We start from the raw sequence: 14,746 nt of genomic DNA, 5'->3' as shown, positions 1-14,746 counted from the left end.
CAACTGTCCTGACCTGATACCGAGTAGGGACACATTCAGAGTGATGATGCTACCTCCACAAATGCTGCTACTTCCTGGAGTACCAGGTTCCACTCCAGCTGGTCCTCCGTGTTGAACCTCTGCGTGTAGTCCTCAATCTCCTCAGACAGCTCCTGCAGGTGAAGGAGGTCAGGTGACACGTCTGTACATCACGCACCTTCCTGCTCTCTTCTCCTTCATGGACAAACTGATTGATTTTTGGCTGTTCAATCACAATCAACTGTAAGAAGCATGGCTCTTTGTTAGCGTTGTTTGTTTCTTGAAGGCATCGGCAGAGTATGTCCATCCAGGAAAATGTTCTTTCAAACTGACACACTTCATTGTGACATCTCCTCCAAAGGTGTCCCAGCCACTAAACTGTAATGAGGATAAAGACTTCCTACCTTCACCAAAACTTTGACCAGGTCCATCTTGTTCAGCAGTAAACAGACGACTATGTAGCGAGCGTAATATCGAAGCTTCTTCACTACTAATTCAGGCCTGGAGAGAAAGTTACAAGAACAAGGAAACAAACAAAATCCAAAAGGTTTTTATTGTCTAGCAGAGACGTATAAAGCCAGAATGTGCAGGGCCTCGGCAGCTCACCTGTCCTCCTTGTTCACCTGAAAGTAGTAGGAGCGCTGACGAATGGCTGAGTAGAAGGAAAAGGCCTCATTCAGGTAACTTGTTTCTGAGGTACGAAGGCTGGAAACGAAGAGAAAAGAGGGCTGGTATATAAAACATGGACAGAGTTTTCTTTTTATGTTCCGCTTCTGCTGTGAAGAAAGTTAGCGGACGAGCCTCAGCCAAGCCACAATGAAGCTCGAAAACAAAAAAGCATCCAGAGTTTAAAAAGATCAAGACTTTATCATGAGAGCAAAGAGGTGGAACATGCGAACACGTGTCACTTAGCCACCATTTAGTTTTCTCTTTAAATTTACATGCAGTCACAAATACAGACGTCACCCCGCCCAACTAACTGTCAAATATGTACACTGTGCTACAAAATCAAAACATTCAGCAGATCCAGCATGCGTAAGCTTTTAGAGTTTTTACACATAAATGGTCCTTTTAACATTTTTCTAAGAATTCAAATGCATGACATTTTTAAGTATCGACACATTTCACAAATTTGGAAATAATCAAAAAGATATTAAAGAATACATTGTGCATGTTCACGTGAGTTAAAATTTATTTTAACATTATTTGTTCCATATTAATAACCATTTTCATGGTTTTGTATCAGAGAAGACGTATATTAATGTTCTTAATGGAAATGAACTTTGTGAATTATTGTCACACGGCATGAGAAGCTCTCCAGCAGCAACATTTAACTCATATTCTTCAGCCATAAGCTTTTTAAAATTGTTCAACACAATATTCAGTATTGAAATGATAAATATCTTATTTAAATTCCACTTATTTCCTTTTATATTGGCTGCTTCTCAAACAGTCATGCCTTACGTCCATTCTGGATGATAAACTCACTCATCAATAAAACCTCTAAAGAAGTCCAGGTGTCATTTGATGTAAGAAACAAAGCACTTGATCATAAATTAAACATGTGTCCTCAGGTTGTACCATCTCAAAGTCAGACCTACTAGTAGTGGTAATACAGTTGTCCAATTTTGGAGGCAACTTCTCCGATCTGCCATCTCTTCAAGCCATAGCGGCTGTCCAAGACCTGCCTGTCAAAAAGAAGGAGAATACAACGCTGAGCACAATAAATGACCACGACAGTGAAATGAAAGAGTCCAGTGAGGTTTCTGTGTAACACATCTCATGGAAATGCACCACAAACTCTTTGCCCTATAAATATCTTATTGATTGCCCAATGACAGGAACATCCGGCATCTGCTTCAAAACAAAAGCTGTTCAGTGACTCCATAACCCTCACATATTTGACATAACATTTTGTCGACCTGTCATCAAAATGAAAATTTGCCTTCTTTTAAAAATGTGAACCTTCTTATAGAAATCAGGTTTTAAAAAATGGCGGGCTGAATGAGACGTCCTCCTGACTCACCTGTATTGTGACGCGCTGGCCAAACGGCGGCCTGACGTCTGCCTACGTCACATTTTCTACTCGGCTTAGCTAAGTTTGGAACCTCGGCTGCGTAGGTAGCACGAAAGCACCTGGTAGCAGGGACTAACACGTAGTGGAAAAGCGTGACAGGAACCATGTGTCAGCGGGTATGTAAAGTAAGAAGTTTATTTTGTCAAGGCGAGTCTTCAGTCTCCAGATTATAGAGCATCTTCCTCCGTCTAACTGACGAATGTGAATTTCATGAGTGAATCAGTCATTATTCTGGCCCACACACCGCTGACAGCTCAGCTAAAGCTAATGCTAACGCTACAATAATTCAGATATGTCACGCGTCATTTAAGAGACATTTAACCATTTCCTTTGTGCTTCTTCTAAATCATTAACTGTAAAGTAAAACAAATAAGCACCATAATCATAGTGAACCTATTTCCTGGGCAAATGGTACATTTTATGTTTGGAAAGTGATACGTAATAATGTGCAAAGGCAATCTTTAACAGAGATTCAGTGACTGATTGGTCCAGTTTAGAGACGTTTGCTGGTACAGATGGTGAAATACGAGTTATTTGGGGAGTTCAATTATTTTGAACAGACACTTTATCAATTTTAAACATCCTAAACTTACACTCTGGGACTGACAGAAAGCATTTCTTTTTATATGTCCTACTCTATAAAGTAATAAGAGTGACCCACAAGTTTTTTTCAGCAACTTGTAAAGAAACATATACACTTCAGTTAAGCACATTTTTTAGTCATTTGCATGACACGGATCATGTTAATAAATTGACCAGATAGTTAACAAGACTGAGACTTTGCAAACGGTAGGAGATGGAAATAACCTGTGCTGCTGCTGGAATTTCCACAGCTTGGTGTAGACATCAAACGTGCGTCCGAAGTATGACTGCCACTGCTTGTGTCCATACTGAGGGAGATCTCTGCAGAAAGACACAGAGAGAGAGAGAGAGGAGGAGAAAAATATGAGAGCGGAAATAAAAGTAGCACCAGCTTCTTCCCTCAATCTAGTACGTGATCTGTTGAGTTAATTTTGGGCTCTAAAGTCAATCTTTGGGCTCCTTAACTGATGAGCAGGTCTTTAAGTTACTTATATCTAATGCAGATCAACAAGCAGAGAATGAAAAACATGGAGGACGACACCTGTCTCAGCCACAGAGGAGCTGAAGGCTTTTCAGGACCAACTGATAACAAGCAAGTAACGGACGAATTAAGAATATACAATCACATTGCCTTGTGGATTGTTTTTCCAACCCAACAGCATCAAACCATCAGTTTGTGTTATATCTTATATTTCATGCCCAAATTTTGACCTTTGTTGAATTTTCCTTGTAGCGATCATCCACTCGGACCAGTTTGGAGCGTAGAGTCTTGCTCAGTGACACTTCAACATATTGTCAGATGGGGGACTGAACAACAAACAAATGCTTTTGAGTTTTGAAATTCGGTCTGCCATCATGCGCTGTTGATGCTAATGCTACGTGGCTATCAATAAAGTCAGCTGCTTCCTGATCAGTTCGGGATCTCAGTGTTGTGTCATCAATGATCGCTTCAAACGGTTCATACAAAGGTTTTTTTTTTTAAATATAATATTAACTTCATGCTACAGTGATATTGTATGAAAGTTTTGACATTAAAATAGAAGCATCCAATAGTGGTTTCCTCACCTCAAACAGTTTATTGAAACAAAAGCCAGCAGTGGAAGTATACAACAACAAAAAATGTCAGTGTCTCAATGACTTGTCCTGTGCCCTTGAGCATCAATCACGTACAGCATGTTGATGTCTCCTGCTGTTTACAGGTGGACTTATTGTCTGCTGAGGCATGGTGTCCCACTCTTCTTGAAGGCGGCCCTCAGGTCACTGAGGTTGTGGGTCCAGAGTTACGAGCCTCTACATGGCAACTCCGCCGATCCCTGAGGTTTTTCTATTGGATTCAGGTCTGGAGAAAGTGCAGGCCACTTCATTTGAGGAACTTCAGTCTCCAGCAGCCGTTCCATAATCACGCCACCTTCATTAGCAGGAGCACTGTGGTCCATTAAGATGAAATTTGTCCATCTCACGTGCCACTTGGTGCCTCTCACCTCTCTTAAATGTGCCTGGAGTTAGTTGACATTCATCATCTGGTTCCACAGGGCTCTCTGTTCACAATGAAGCGTCATCGGTGTGGGATTTGGACAAAGGACGCCCACTTCTATGTCTTCCTTTGATTCTTCCAGTCTCTCTGTATCCATGTTCATCCTGCTGATGACACTCTGACTCTAAGCTCACTGGAATCTTCCGTCTCAGAACATCCTGTTTGACGCGTCAATGTTGAGGTTCTGTTGATCAATTGTTAGGTCTGCTCTTGGTCTCATGACATGAAAATGTGAACAGCATAAGAAGGTTAAAATACAAATTCTAATTCAACCAGAAAATGTATTGATCTACATGAATCTAACACGTGTTGTGAATTTTGCCATTAAGCTCTTTGTTAAAGAACAGAACTGCAAGTTGTGCAAAAAGTAGTGAAACACTGAACAGTTGGACATGTGCATTCCAAGGTCACATTAGGTTCACCTGTAAAGGTTAAAGTGTATTTTATCCATAGCTTTTTGTGAGTAGTGTGCAGTTACACCCCCTCTGGCAGGGATGATACCCTCCAAGCGTTTCTTGTAGCCATCTAGAAGCTCCTTGCACTTCTCAGCTGATATCTTCTCCCATTCTTCCTCTTCACTTTGTTCAAGCTCCTGAGTGCTTCATTGTGCTGCCAGTAAACAAACTGTTGGTGTCCATTGCCACAAAGTTCTATTTTTGTTTCATGGACGACAGTTTGTCCAGGTACTGTGTCTTCTCCTGAGCAATGGTGTCTTTCTTGGCCTTCGCCTATAACGCCGTGTTTGGTTCAATGGGTCAGTGGTTTAGTGTGGAGTGTATGGTACTTGTTGAAACCATGACCCAAGACTGTTCCGGGTTGGCCTTCAGGTCTTTGGATGTTTAAAGTGGTACTTTTTCCACCATTCACACTAACTTTCAAAGACCGCCCCCCAGATCAAGGGAGGTTCTTCACAGTTCCATGTTTGGCAGACTTTGTAATAACATTACACATGGTTGAAACCGGGATAAAAAGGTCTTTGGAGATTGTCTTATACCCTATGGAGTTCTTGTGTATACTAATAATAGCTTCTTCTATATCTCTTGATGTCCTCAGACACTTCCTTTGTCTTTACCATCGTGACAAAGGAACAAGGAATAACGCGTTGGTTTGTACAACATGAAATTCATCATTCATTGGCTAATTCATGACACATAGACACAGACAATTTATCACAGGTGATTCTGATTTGTGATTTACCACAGGTGAGTCATGATGTGTTTTCATGCTGATATAAAGCAAAGGTGCCAATGTCAGTGACACAGCACACTTTAGGTTTTTATATTTTTCCATCACACACAAGTTCTCTATGGAAAACTGTGTGTGTGTATGTGTGTGTATATATATATATATATATATATATATATATATATCTCGTGCCCATGTCATTTGTTGGAAACTCTCAGTGTGGCAGATGTGCCTGCCACCCTCAGGTCCACACACAGAGGCACAGAGACAATTCTTCCCAACGCCATACATTCATTGTTTAAGCACCAAATATACACACTCCACACACCTCATTTGGGCCTTGCATTTACATTTACACATAAGTACAGCTACGAGTCACCACAAACAATAATTCCACTGTGGAGAGCAGTGATGCCGGTAACGAGTTAATTAGTTACGCATTACTCTCATATGACAACTTTCTTTAGTAACGAGTAATCTAATGCGTTACTATATCCAAATCAGTAATCAGATTAAAGTTACTTGTCCAAGTCACTGTGCGTTACTATTATAGCGTATATTATAGAGTATTTGTCCACGGGAGGGGGCAATTAAAGTTGCATAGAGCAGGCAGTGTGAATAAATAAAGAAATAGTGCAACAACAGACTACAACTACTTCTCTGGGTAAAATAAATACCAGTAATAGTAAACATCTGAAGGTTAAATATGTATCCGCAAGTGCATGAGGCAGGGATCAGCAGAGTTTTTGGCAAAACCGGTTGTAATTTTTATGTTCAGACGATGGGGGGTGTTGTCGCCAGCTGCTGAAAGTAACTAAAAAAGTAACTTGTAATCTAACAGTTACTTTTGAAAACAAGTAATCGGTGAAGTAACTAAGTTACTTTTTAAAGGAGTAACTAGTAATCAGTGATTTGATTCATTTTTTAAAGTAACTGTGGCAACACTGGTGGACAGTTAGAAAAACTCTGTTTGCATCTAAAGGGGCTTTTAAAATCTGACAGAGTTGATCAAGATTGTGATGAAAGGCTTCAGATGGATCTGAATAGCAGGTAAAGATCTTGCAATATGAGATAATGTTGTTGATTATTGCAAGATCTTAATATTTATGACAAAATAACAGTGCTCTTCTTTTTGCCCGATTTTGAACCAGCGGGGTTTCAGAAAAGAAGCCTTTTGCTGACTTTGCTGTCATTGTCGCTCGTTTCTCTCAGATTTTTGTGCAATGTGGACAGAATAAACTTCTTACTTAACATACCAGCTGACCAATGGTTACTGGTTTCAGCTATCAGTGGTCATAATGTTGTGGCTGCATGATGTATCTAATGAAAGTCTTGTTTGGCTCAGCACCACATGACAGGTTCGGCAACTCAGCAGGAAAGCTCCTGTTGGTCCAGATGGCCGCTCGCTCTGTTTGCTTTCGGCAGCTTATTGTGAAACCCACACAGAGAAACGCTGAAAACACTGAATGATTTCACACAACACAGCCTGGGCTGCCACATACCCACAAAAAATAAAGAAATGCTGCAGGAAAAGGCCTTTCCAAATGTGTTCTACACAATCTGACAATCACTCGCTTTTCAGTTCCTTGATCACCCGAGAAACCGATCGTATTAAAGGGACAGATGGATACTTTCCTCTATTCATTGTTTCATGAGTCAGTTCTGCAGATTTCCGTGCATCTCTGAGGTACTGGAGCACCAGTCTACAACAATTAGCCTCAAATGGGTATAAATAGGTCAGAGATGCTCAGCTGATAATTGCTTCAGTTATATAACCGTAAGAAGAAAAAAAAAAAAGTCCAAAGTAGTCAAAACTGTCTGAAATAGCAGGACTGTGTAAAGCTGCGGAGCAGCTTACAGCAGGAGCAGAGCATGCAACCGGGGCGGTGTTTGTGTCTGTGCAAACGTGTGAGGGGTAGGGGGGTTGTTTTTACGGCCCGCCCTAATTAAAATACTATATTACTGAGAACTTGATACTAGTTATTGATTTATCTGCACAGACAACTGTATGAGTTGCTGGCACCAGCAGTCTGCATACAATCATCTGATTATCAATCCAGATTAATAAAATGAGCCGAGATAACATCTGAAAAAACTTAAAACACTTTCCAAGATCAGTTTATTAACTCAATTTGTAACATTTAAACCAGACTGCTCGGTTTCTGTGTTTCTCAAAACAGAGAAAACAAACGTGCAACTGATTCATTGAGATGCACATTTTTATAGACTTAACACAGTAACATTGAAAATGTTTTCAAAACTGTAAACATGGGTCACTAGTCAGTTTCATCAGCGTATTCCATTTCCGAAAGGTATATGACGTTTAAAATATTGTTGCAGATTTTGGACAAAGCAAATGTTAAGATTATCAGAAGGAATGAAAAGTGCAAAACACTTGCATTTATTTTATTGTCTATATGGAATCACAGGAGTGCCAAAATTAAAAGGAAATAAATGTGGAAATATAAAGAGAATCAATAATACAAAAAATTTGCAAAGGTAGTCATATTATTTTTCTATCTTGTCTTTGCTTATTCCATTTTTCTCCTGTTTTGTCTTTGTCTTTTCCATTTACTTTTTGTCATTGCATTTACTCGATGAGTCAAGAGCAATACAATGCAAATCAGCGAGGGCTGTGGGGGGTCTTTCTGTTCAGGGTGACTAGTCGATACCTGATCACAACATTCCTGCTTGAAGGATGTCATGTTGAGCAATTTTTGTTCATGCCAATAGATGACATTGTTGCATTAAGAATAAGTTTGAGCTATTTAATATATTTTTCCTTTAACACATTTCTTATTTCTTGTGCAATATTATAAATGTAATTTCTTTGTTTTGGAAACAAAAGTATTTTGTTTGATTAAGAATCCGCTGGTTATGTTGGTTTTTGGTGTAATGTGGGGGTGTCCACTCGTCGTCGTATTTATATTTCCCTGTATACCGATGAACGAGAGACGGCATTTGGGACTTGAGAGGAAACATATATTCGCTGTGTGACTAAGGCCGGCATACAGTGGCTATGTAGTAGCCTCTTCTCACTTCGTCCATGTCTGTCATATTTAACTTTCCCTCTTTCACTTCAAATAAACCTGCATATGCATCTACGTCCTGCTACTACATAGCCACTGCAAGCAGGTATGGTGTGATCAGGTATCAGGTAAATGCAATGACAAAAAGCAAAGGGAAACGACAAAGACAAAACAGGAGAAGCATTGACAAAATGGAATAAGCAAAGACAAGATTGAAAAAGAATATGACTACCTTTATATATTTTTTGTATTATTGATTCTCCTTATATTTCCACATTTATTTCCTTTTAATTTTGGCACTCCTGTGATTCCATAGGCGTCAGGCGACAATAAAAAAGCCTTTTGAAAACATTTGAAACTGTCAGCTACAGCTTGAGCATTTTGTTTTTTTTAATAAAACACAATTAACTTTCACAATTCTTTCAAGCTTATTTCACTGCATCTGTCTGTTTTCTATGAACACAATCAGTCGCACCAACTGAGCGTCATGTTTCCATGACCAGGTATAAAGTGTGGGGAAAGCCACTACTGGAACAGAATAAAAAGCTGAAATGGGGAAATAAACAATAAATGCACACTGGCTTCTAGTGGCAGTGGTCTCTTTATTCCGCTATGTTTGTTTTGATAAGGTTTATTGGAACCAGGAAAGGGAGATATTCAACAGTCATCAAAACTCGTCAGAAACAATATATACACCCACTAGATGCCACCTTCCGCTTCTCAGTGTACGTCAACAGCGCCGCCATCTTGGGGTGGTGCATCACGCTATGGTTAAATGATCATTTATCTCAAAATTATAATTTCGATATGTTGTGAATAATACAGAATGAAGACCTTACATAGAGTAGTCGCTATAGCCCAATGCTACGGCTACTTTGACGGAAAAATAAGTAAGCGACGACGCGCTCGCCGTGCACACCTGCGCTGTCTTGAAGAAGATGACGTCAGATTTTGTGTTTTGTACAAAACTCTTCTTTCATTTTACGCACACAATTGAGTCCAAACCAAGTGTCCTATCCAACAATCCATAATCCGATGCACATAAACTTCATACAGTTTGTCTCGTTGTTGTGGAGCTGCGGTGTTGTGATGATGCACTGTGTTGTGATCAGAAACCATAAGTGCTTGTTCCTACCAATATTTGTTCCTTCCAGTGCAAGTATTCCCTCCTGTGGACCAATCAGTGAATTACACCCATACCCGTACATATACACACCAAAATGGCCATTAAACATGGATTAAAACGTAAAAATATTTAGACATTCAAACGGTTTTATCTATATAATGACTAGATGCCACTTGCCAGGCTTGGGATGGCGCATAGATAAAACCGTTTGCCGTCAGGTCAGGGCTCACGATCTACTACTGGTACCATGTACCCCAGTACAAGCTGCTGCATGGGCGGGTGGTCGGCATCTAATCCGACTCCCCCACTTGAATAAGTTGGTGAGGAGGGTGGCATGTCACCCAGCAGCAACAGACACCATGCAAATGGTTATGGTGCTTAAGGCACAGTTGATAAGATTCAACTAATGCCTCATTTCCATCCCACATAAAGTGCAGGGACGGAATGGAGCATTACGGAGCAGTACGGCAAAGCATACCCAGAGCCAAATGTGGTGTGCGTTTCCTCCGGAGAAAGTAGGTTAAAATGTCGCCCCAGAGAAGTCACACCGAAGCGCACTCCGGCAGCACAAAGCCGGTCGGCGCCGGTCTGCAACTTCTGCGTTGGGGCCAAGAAGGCGGACGCGGTTCGAGTCCAATAGTCGCGTTGCATCACGGCGCTTCTCGACCTGCTGGCCGGCACAACGTAGCTCCGTATCTGCACACACCGGCAGGGGAACCGGACCTACGGAGCTGACCAGTGTGTGCAGACAGGCGGCAGAACAATGAAGCACCGGCCAGAGACGCGACGAGTGGACTCTGTAGTGCACTGGAGCTGTTCCAAGCTGGCTGATGGACTTCCGCGGCTGCCTCCGAGCTCCGATCACAGTTCCCAGACCATGGTTTGGGTCGGGGGTAGGGATACAGACCCTCTTTTGGGTAGAGGGTAGGGATACGTGCCCTCTTTTCTTCTCTCAGCGGATCCAAGGTGAAATCACCTCTGTGTCCATCTGCTGTCTTGGTAACAATGTGACGGACACTAATATTAACTGTTGTATCTGATGTTTTTGTATCCTTCACTGAACCTCGAAGAACTTTTTATGACCAAATGCACAGAAACTGTATGGCACAAGAATGAGCTTTTAGCATCTTACAACACATTTTACTTTCTGCTTGAGGTGAATTTTCTGTGACTACAGAAGCCTTTTGGCTCAAACTTGTAGCATACGCAAAGCATTCGGTCTACGGGCCCCCCTGCCTTGCATTTTATTTATCATTTAAAGAACATAGTAGAAGTACATCCGTTTCTCTCCTAAGCCACTGCAAACTAACAAATAACCCCACTGCCACCATGGGCCGTAGGTTTTGAGGGAGAGTCCAATTGACATGCTGGCATTTGTTATGGACAACGAACACAGGTACATTTTATTGATGGCCTTTTGAATGCACAGAGATACCGTGATGAGATCCTGAGGCCCATTGTTGTGCCATTCATCCACGACCATCACCTCATGTTGCAACATGATGACACACGACCCCATGTTGCAAGGATCTGTACACAATTCCTGGAACCTGAAAACATCCCAGTTCTTGCATGGCCAGCATACTCACCGGACATGTCACCCATTGAGCATGTTTGGGATGCTCTGGATTGGCGTATATGACAGTGTGTTCCAGTTCCTGCCAATATCCAGCAACTTCGCACAGCCATTGAAGAGGAGTGGACCAACATTCCACAGGCCACAATCAACAATCTGATCAACTATATGTGAAGGAGATGTGTTGCACTGCGTGAGGCAAATAGTGGAAACCCTTCTGAGATCGCTCTGAAAGTGATCGTAAGAATATCGTTCATATCCATTGTTTATTGGTTGCAAAATATGTTTTTTTAACTCTGTTACATTGGGCCACATGCTCGTTGTTACGTTCATTGTTTTGTAAATGAATAAAGCCCTGAAAGAAACAACACACGCAGGAAAACGGCGACCGGAGGATGTACTGTGATCACAGCAATAGATAATCGGATTATTGTAACAGCGTTAGGTCTGTGAGTTGTTGTAAATTAGTTATTGTTAATTAGTTAATAAGTTATTGACAATGGATAATCTCAACTTTTTTCTTACTTACATGTGTGTGGGTAAAGTGCTCAGGATGTCATCACGGTTACCCTCGGTTAAAGTGTTTTGGGCAATTGTAAATCATAACACAGGATGTTATTTTGCTCTACATTCATGTGTTTGTCGTATTTAGTTTTTCCAGTATAACGTTTGGTAAGGAACTATCTGCAGGTTTATAAACCGAAAAAACTACATATTTCACAGAGTAAAGAGTGGCTTCAGGGGATTGTAGTTCTTTTTTTTTTTTTAAATGGCTGTTTCTCATAAATGGGATGCAGAGTATAAAAGTTAGGGTGGCCTGAGGGGGTTGGCTGGGTAAGAAATACAGCTGGTTGGTTAGAATTTAAAATTCACATTGACAATTAGGGAAATCTCATTTTTATCATGTTTTGTGGCGCCCCCTATGGGTGAGCATGCCAAACCACAGCTCATGCTTGCATTTCATTGAGTTGCAAAGTTATAGGACTTACAATATGCATTAAATCAAAAGGTCAATATTCCAAAACAGGAGCAATACAGAACAACCAAATCTTCACGACACTAATCATCTTATCAAGACCTTTCAGATGATGTATATGGTTTAGTCTTTTGGCATGATTTTACTTTCACCCTCCCAGAACCAGACCTTGTGTGAAATACAGTAGAACCTCTGACGAGCGGACCGGTAAGAGCGGACACCCTGTATTGGGCGGACACGTCACTGTGCACGGACACATATTCAACTGTTAACACGCCTTAATGAGGGAACAACCTGCCTGTTGAGGACAATGGACAGGTTTTCCTGGCAATTTTCAAGCTGAGCGACACTAAAACGTGCAAAATACTCGGGCTGGAGCCGATTATTAGAATATTCAGACGTGGTGTCAGACGCATGTGCAGTCGGCACACACAGATCGTGCGGTCGACCGCAGAGGGTCGGAGCCAGTGTGTAGCCAGAGCTACTGGACGCTTGTGTGAGGAGATCCTCCGTCTCCCCGTCTGAACAATCACAATTTAAAAGCAAATAAAGATCCAGAGGCTCAGAACTCCTGAAGTGAAACATAAACTACTTTAGGAAAGGTAGAGAACGCCGGGCAGCAGAAGTGGAGATATTTTTGGGATCGTTATACGTTACGTTATGGAACGTGCAGGGAAGTGAACCAGGAGTGTTGTATGGGTGCAATCATGCATCACCCGCGGCCCGCATCACCCGCGCACAGTCTGCAGACACACAATGCGGAAAGCAGCACAGCACCGTGCCGCAGGGAAGCGGCGAATATTCAGATCTCAAAACTAATCTCCTGACACCACATCTGAATATTCTAATAATCGGGTCCAGCCCAAGTATTTTGGCCATTTCAGTGTCGCTCAGCTTGAAAATCGCCAGGAAAACCTGTCCATTGTCCTCAACAGGCAGGTTGTCCCCTCATTAAGGTGTGTTAACAGTTAAATATGTGTCCGTGCACAGTGACGTGTCCGCCCAGTAAAAAGGGGGTCCGCTCTTACAAGGGTCCGCTCCTCAGAGGTTCTACTGTATGTTTTTTAACACAGACATGAGGCATGGTATATCTATAAATGTACAAACAAAATAATTGTATATGCTAATAAACAGCCCCCGGCTAGCTCAGTTGGTAGAGCATGAGACTCACAATCTCACCTGCAGGAAAGGTTCTTAATCGGTGCAGCGTGATCTGGGTGACAGTGCTCAGACTGCCACCCCCGCGACCCGGAAACGGATAAGCGGGAGAAAATGGATGGATGTTATTAAATAGCCTTAAGGCCTCTCCATGCTACCAATGTCCGCGAGTGTCACTAGTATGCGAGTCTCCGCGGGGCGCACATGATTGTGGCCATGCTCCACTCTGGGCTCACTTCTGTACGCGTTCCGTAACGTAACGATCCCGAAAATATCTCTACTTCTACTGCCTGGCGTTCGCCACCTTTCCTAAAGTACTTTTCACTTCAGGAGTTCTAAACCGTCTGGCTCTTTATTTGCTTTTAAATTATGATTGTTCAGACGGGGAGACGGAGGATCTCCTCATACAAGTGACCGGTAGGCTCTGGCGGATGTGCAGTCAGCGTGTACAGTACAGATTGAGCGGTCACAAAATTTGGGCTGTGCACGGTCCACCGCTGCGGGGTCGGACACTCGCAGACATTGGATAGCATAGGGAGGCCTTAAGCTGGGGCGACGTCACCGCGGCCGGGCGGTGTTCGCTCTCTCAGAACCAACACGGAAGTTGCAGCTGCAGCTCTGTGGCTGCAAAAAAGCAAGTGAACAAAACAACTAGTGCAAAGTGGAGGATGCAAACAACAACAGAGGATTCATAAGGTCCAGATCTGCCGCCCCGGCTGAGACTACTGTTGTAACGTCACATATCCGCGGAGCTCTCAACCCCGCCTACATCTTAACTGAACTTTCTGTGGAGGAAACGCGCACCAGACTTCGCTCTGTTTACGCTTTACCGTACTGCTCGATACCGCTCCGTTCCATCCCTGCACTTTTTGTGCAGTGGAAACGGGGCTTATGTGCTCACAGGCTTTAGGATGACAAAGATTCCACGATAGCAGGACTGAAACTGCTGATGTTTGTGATAGTCACTGATTGACACATATACATACATGCATATATGAAACTGCGTGCATGTGTGTGTGTGTGTGTGTGTGTGTGTGTGTGTGTGTGTGTGTGTGTGTGTGTGTGTGTGTGTGTGTGTGTGTGTGTGTCATGTCTTCAGTCCTCCACTCTGCTCTCTCTCACTTGGAGAGTAAAGACACCTACGTCAGACTGCTTTTCCTGAACTTAGCTCTGCATTCAACACAACTGAACCGCAGACTTGAGGCAACATCGTTGGCTCCACCCACCCAGCTAACAGACTATTTAAACTCCTGCCCTCAGGAAAAAGACTTTGCAGTAACAACAAGATTCCAGTGCAGCTTCTTTCCAGATGCTGTGAGTCTCATGAACAATATGCCTCAGTTCTAATGCTGCCCCACGCCATCACCGCTGGTCCTGAGAAATACATTTTGTTTACATGTGAAACACATTGAACCTCGACGACAGGAGCGTCCTTATTTGTGCGTCCTTTTTTAATGTTTCGTAATTGATGGAGGCAGATTGGTT

At 42.3% G+C, this 14,746-nt stretch overlaps 1 protein-coding gene across 2 annotated transcripts in view; it reads right to left on the bottom strand.

Annotated features, from left to right (window-relative positions):
- Positions 1 to 14,746, bottom strand: part of scai (suppressor of cancer cell invasion) — a 34,442-nt gene that overhangs the window by 16,627 nt on the left and 3,069 nt on the right. For both annotated transcript variants that reach the window (XM_080477383.1, XM_080477384.1), the window contains exons 3-7: positions 2,903 to 2,998; positions 1,620 to 1,706; positions 625 to 723; positions 423 to 519; positions 54 to 152 (exon numbers count right to left, since the gene is read on the bottom strand). In XM_080477383.1, coding sequence (XP_080333509.1) covers positions 54 to 152; positions 423 to 519; positions 625 to 723; positions 1,620 to 1,706; positions 2,903 to 2,998 — 478 coding nt within the window. The remainder of the gene's footprint in view (positions 1 to 53; positions 153 to 422; positions 520 to 624; positions 724 to 1,619; positions 1,707 to 2,902; positions 2,999 to 14,746) is intronic.

Source organism: Lipophrys pholis, assembly GCF_963383615.2.
Source record: "Lipophrys pholis genome assembly, chromosome: 12".
NCBI lineage: Eukaryota > Metazoa > Chordata > Actinopteri > Blenniiformes > Blenniidae > Lipophrys > Lipophrys pholis.
Note: the sequence above shows the minus strand (reverse complement) of the source record. Positions and strands in the feature narration are given on the sequence as shown.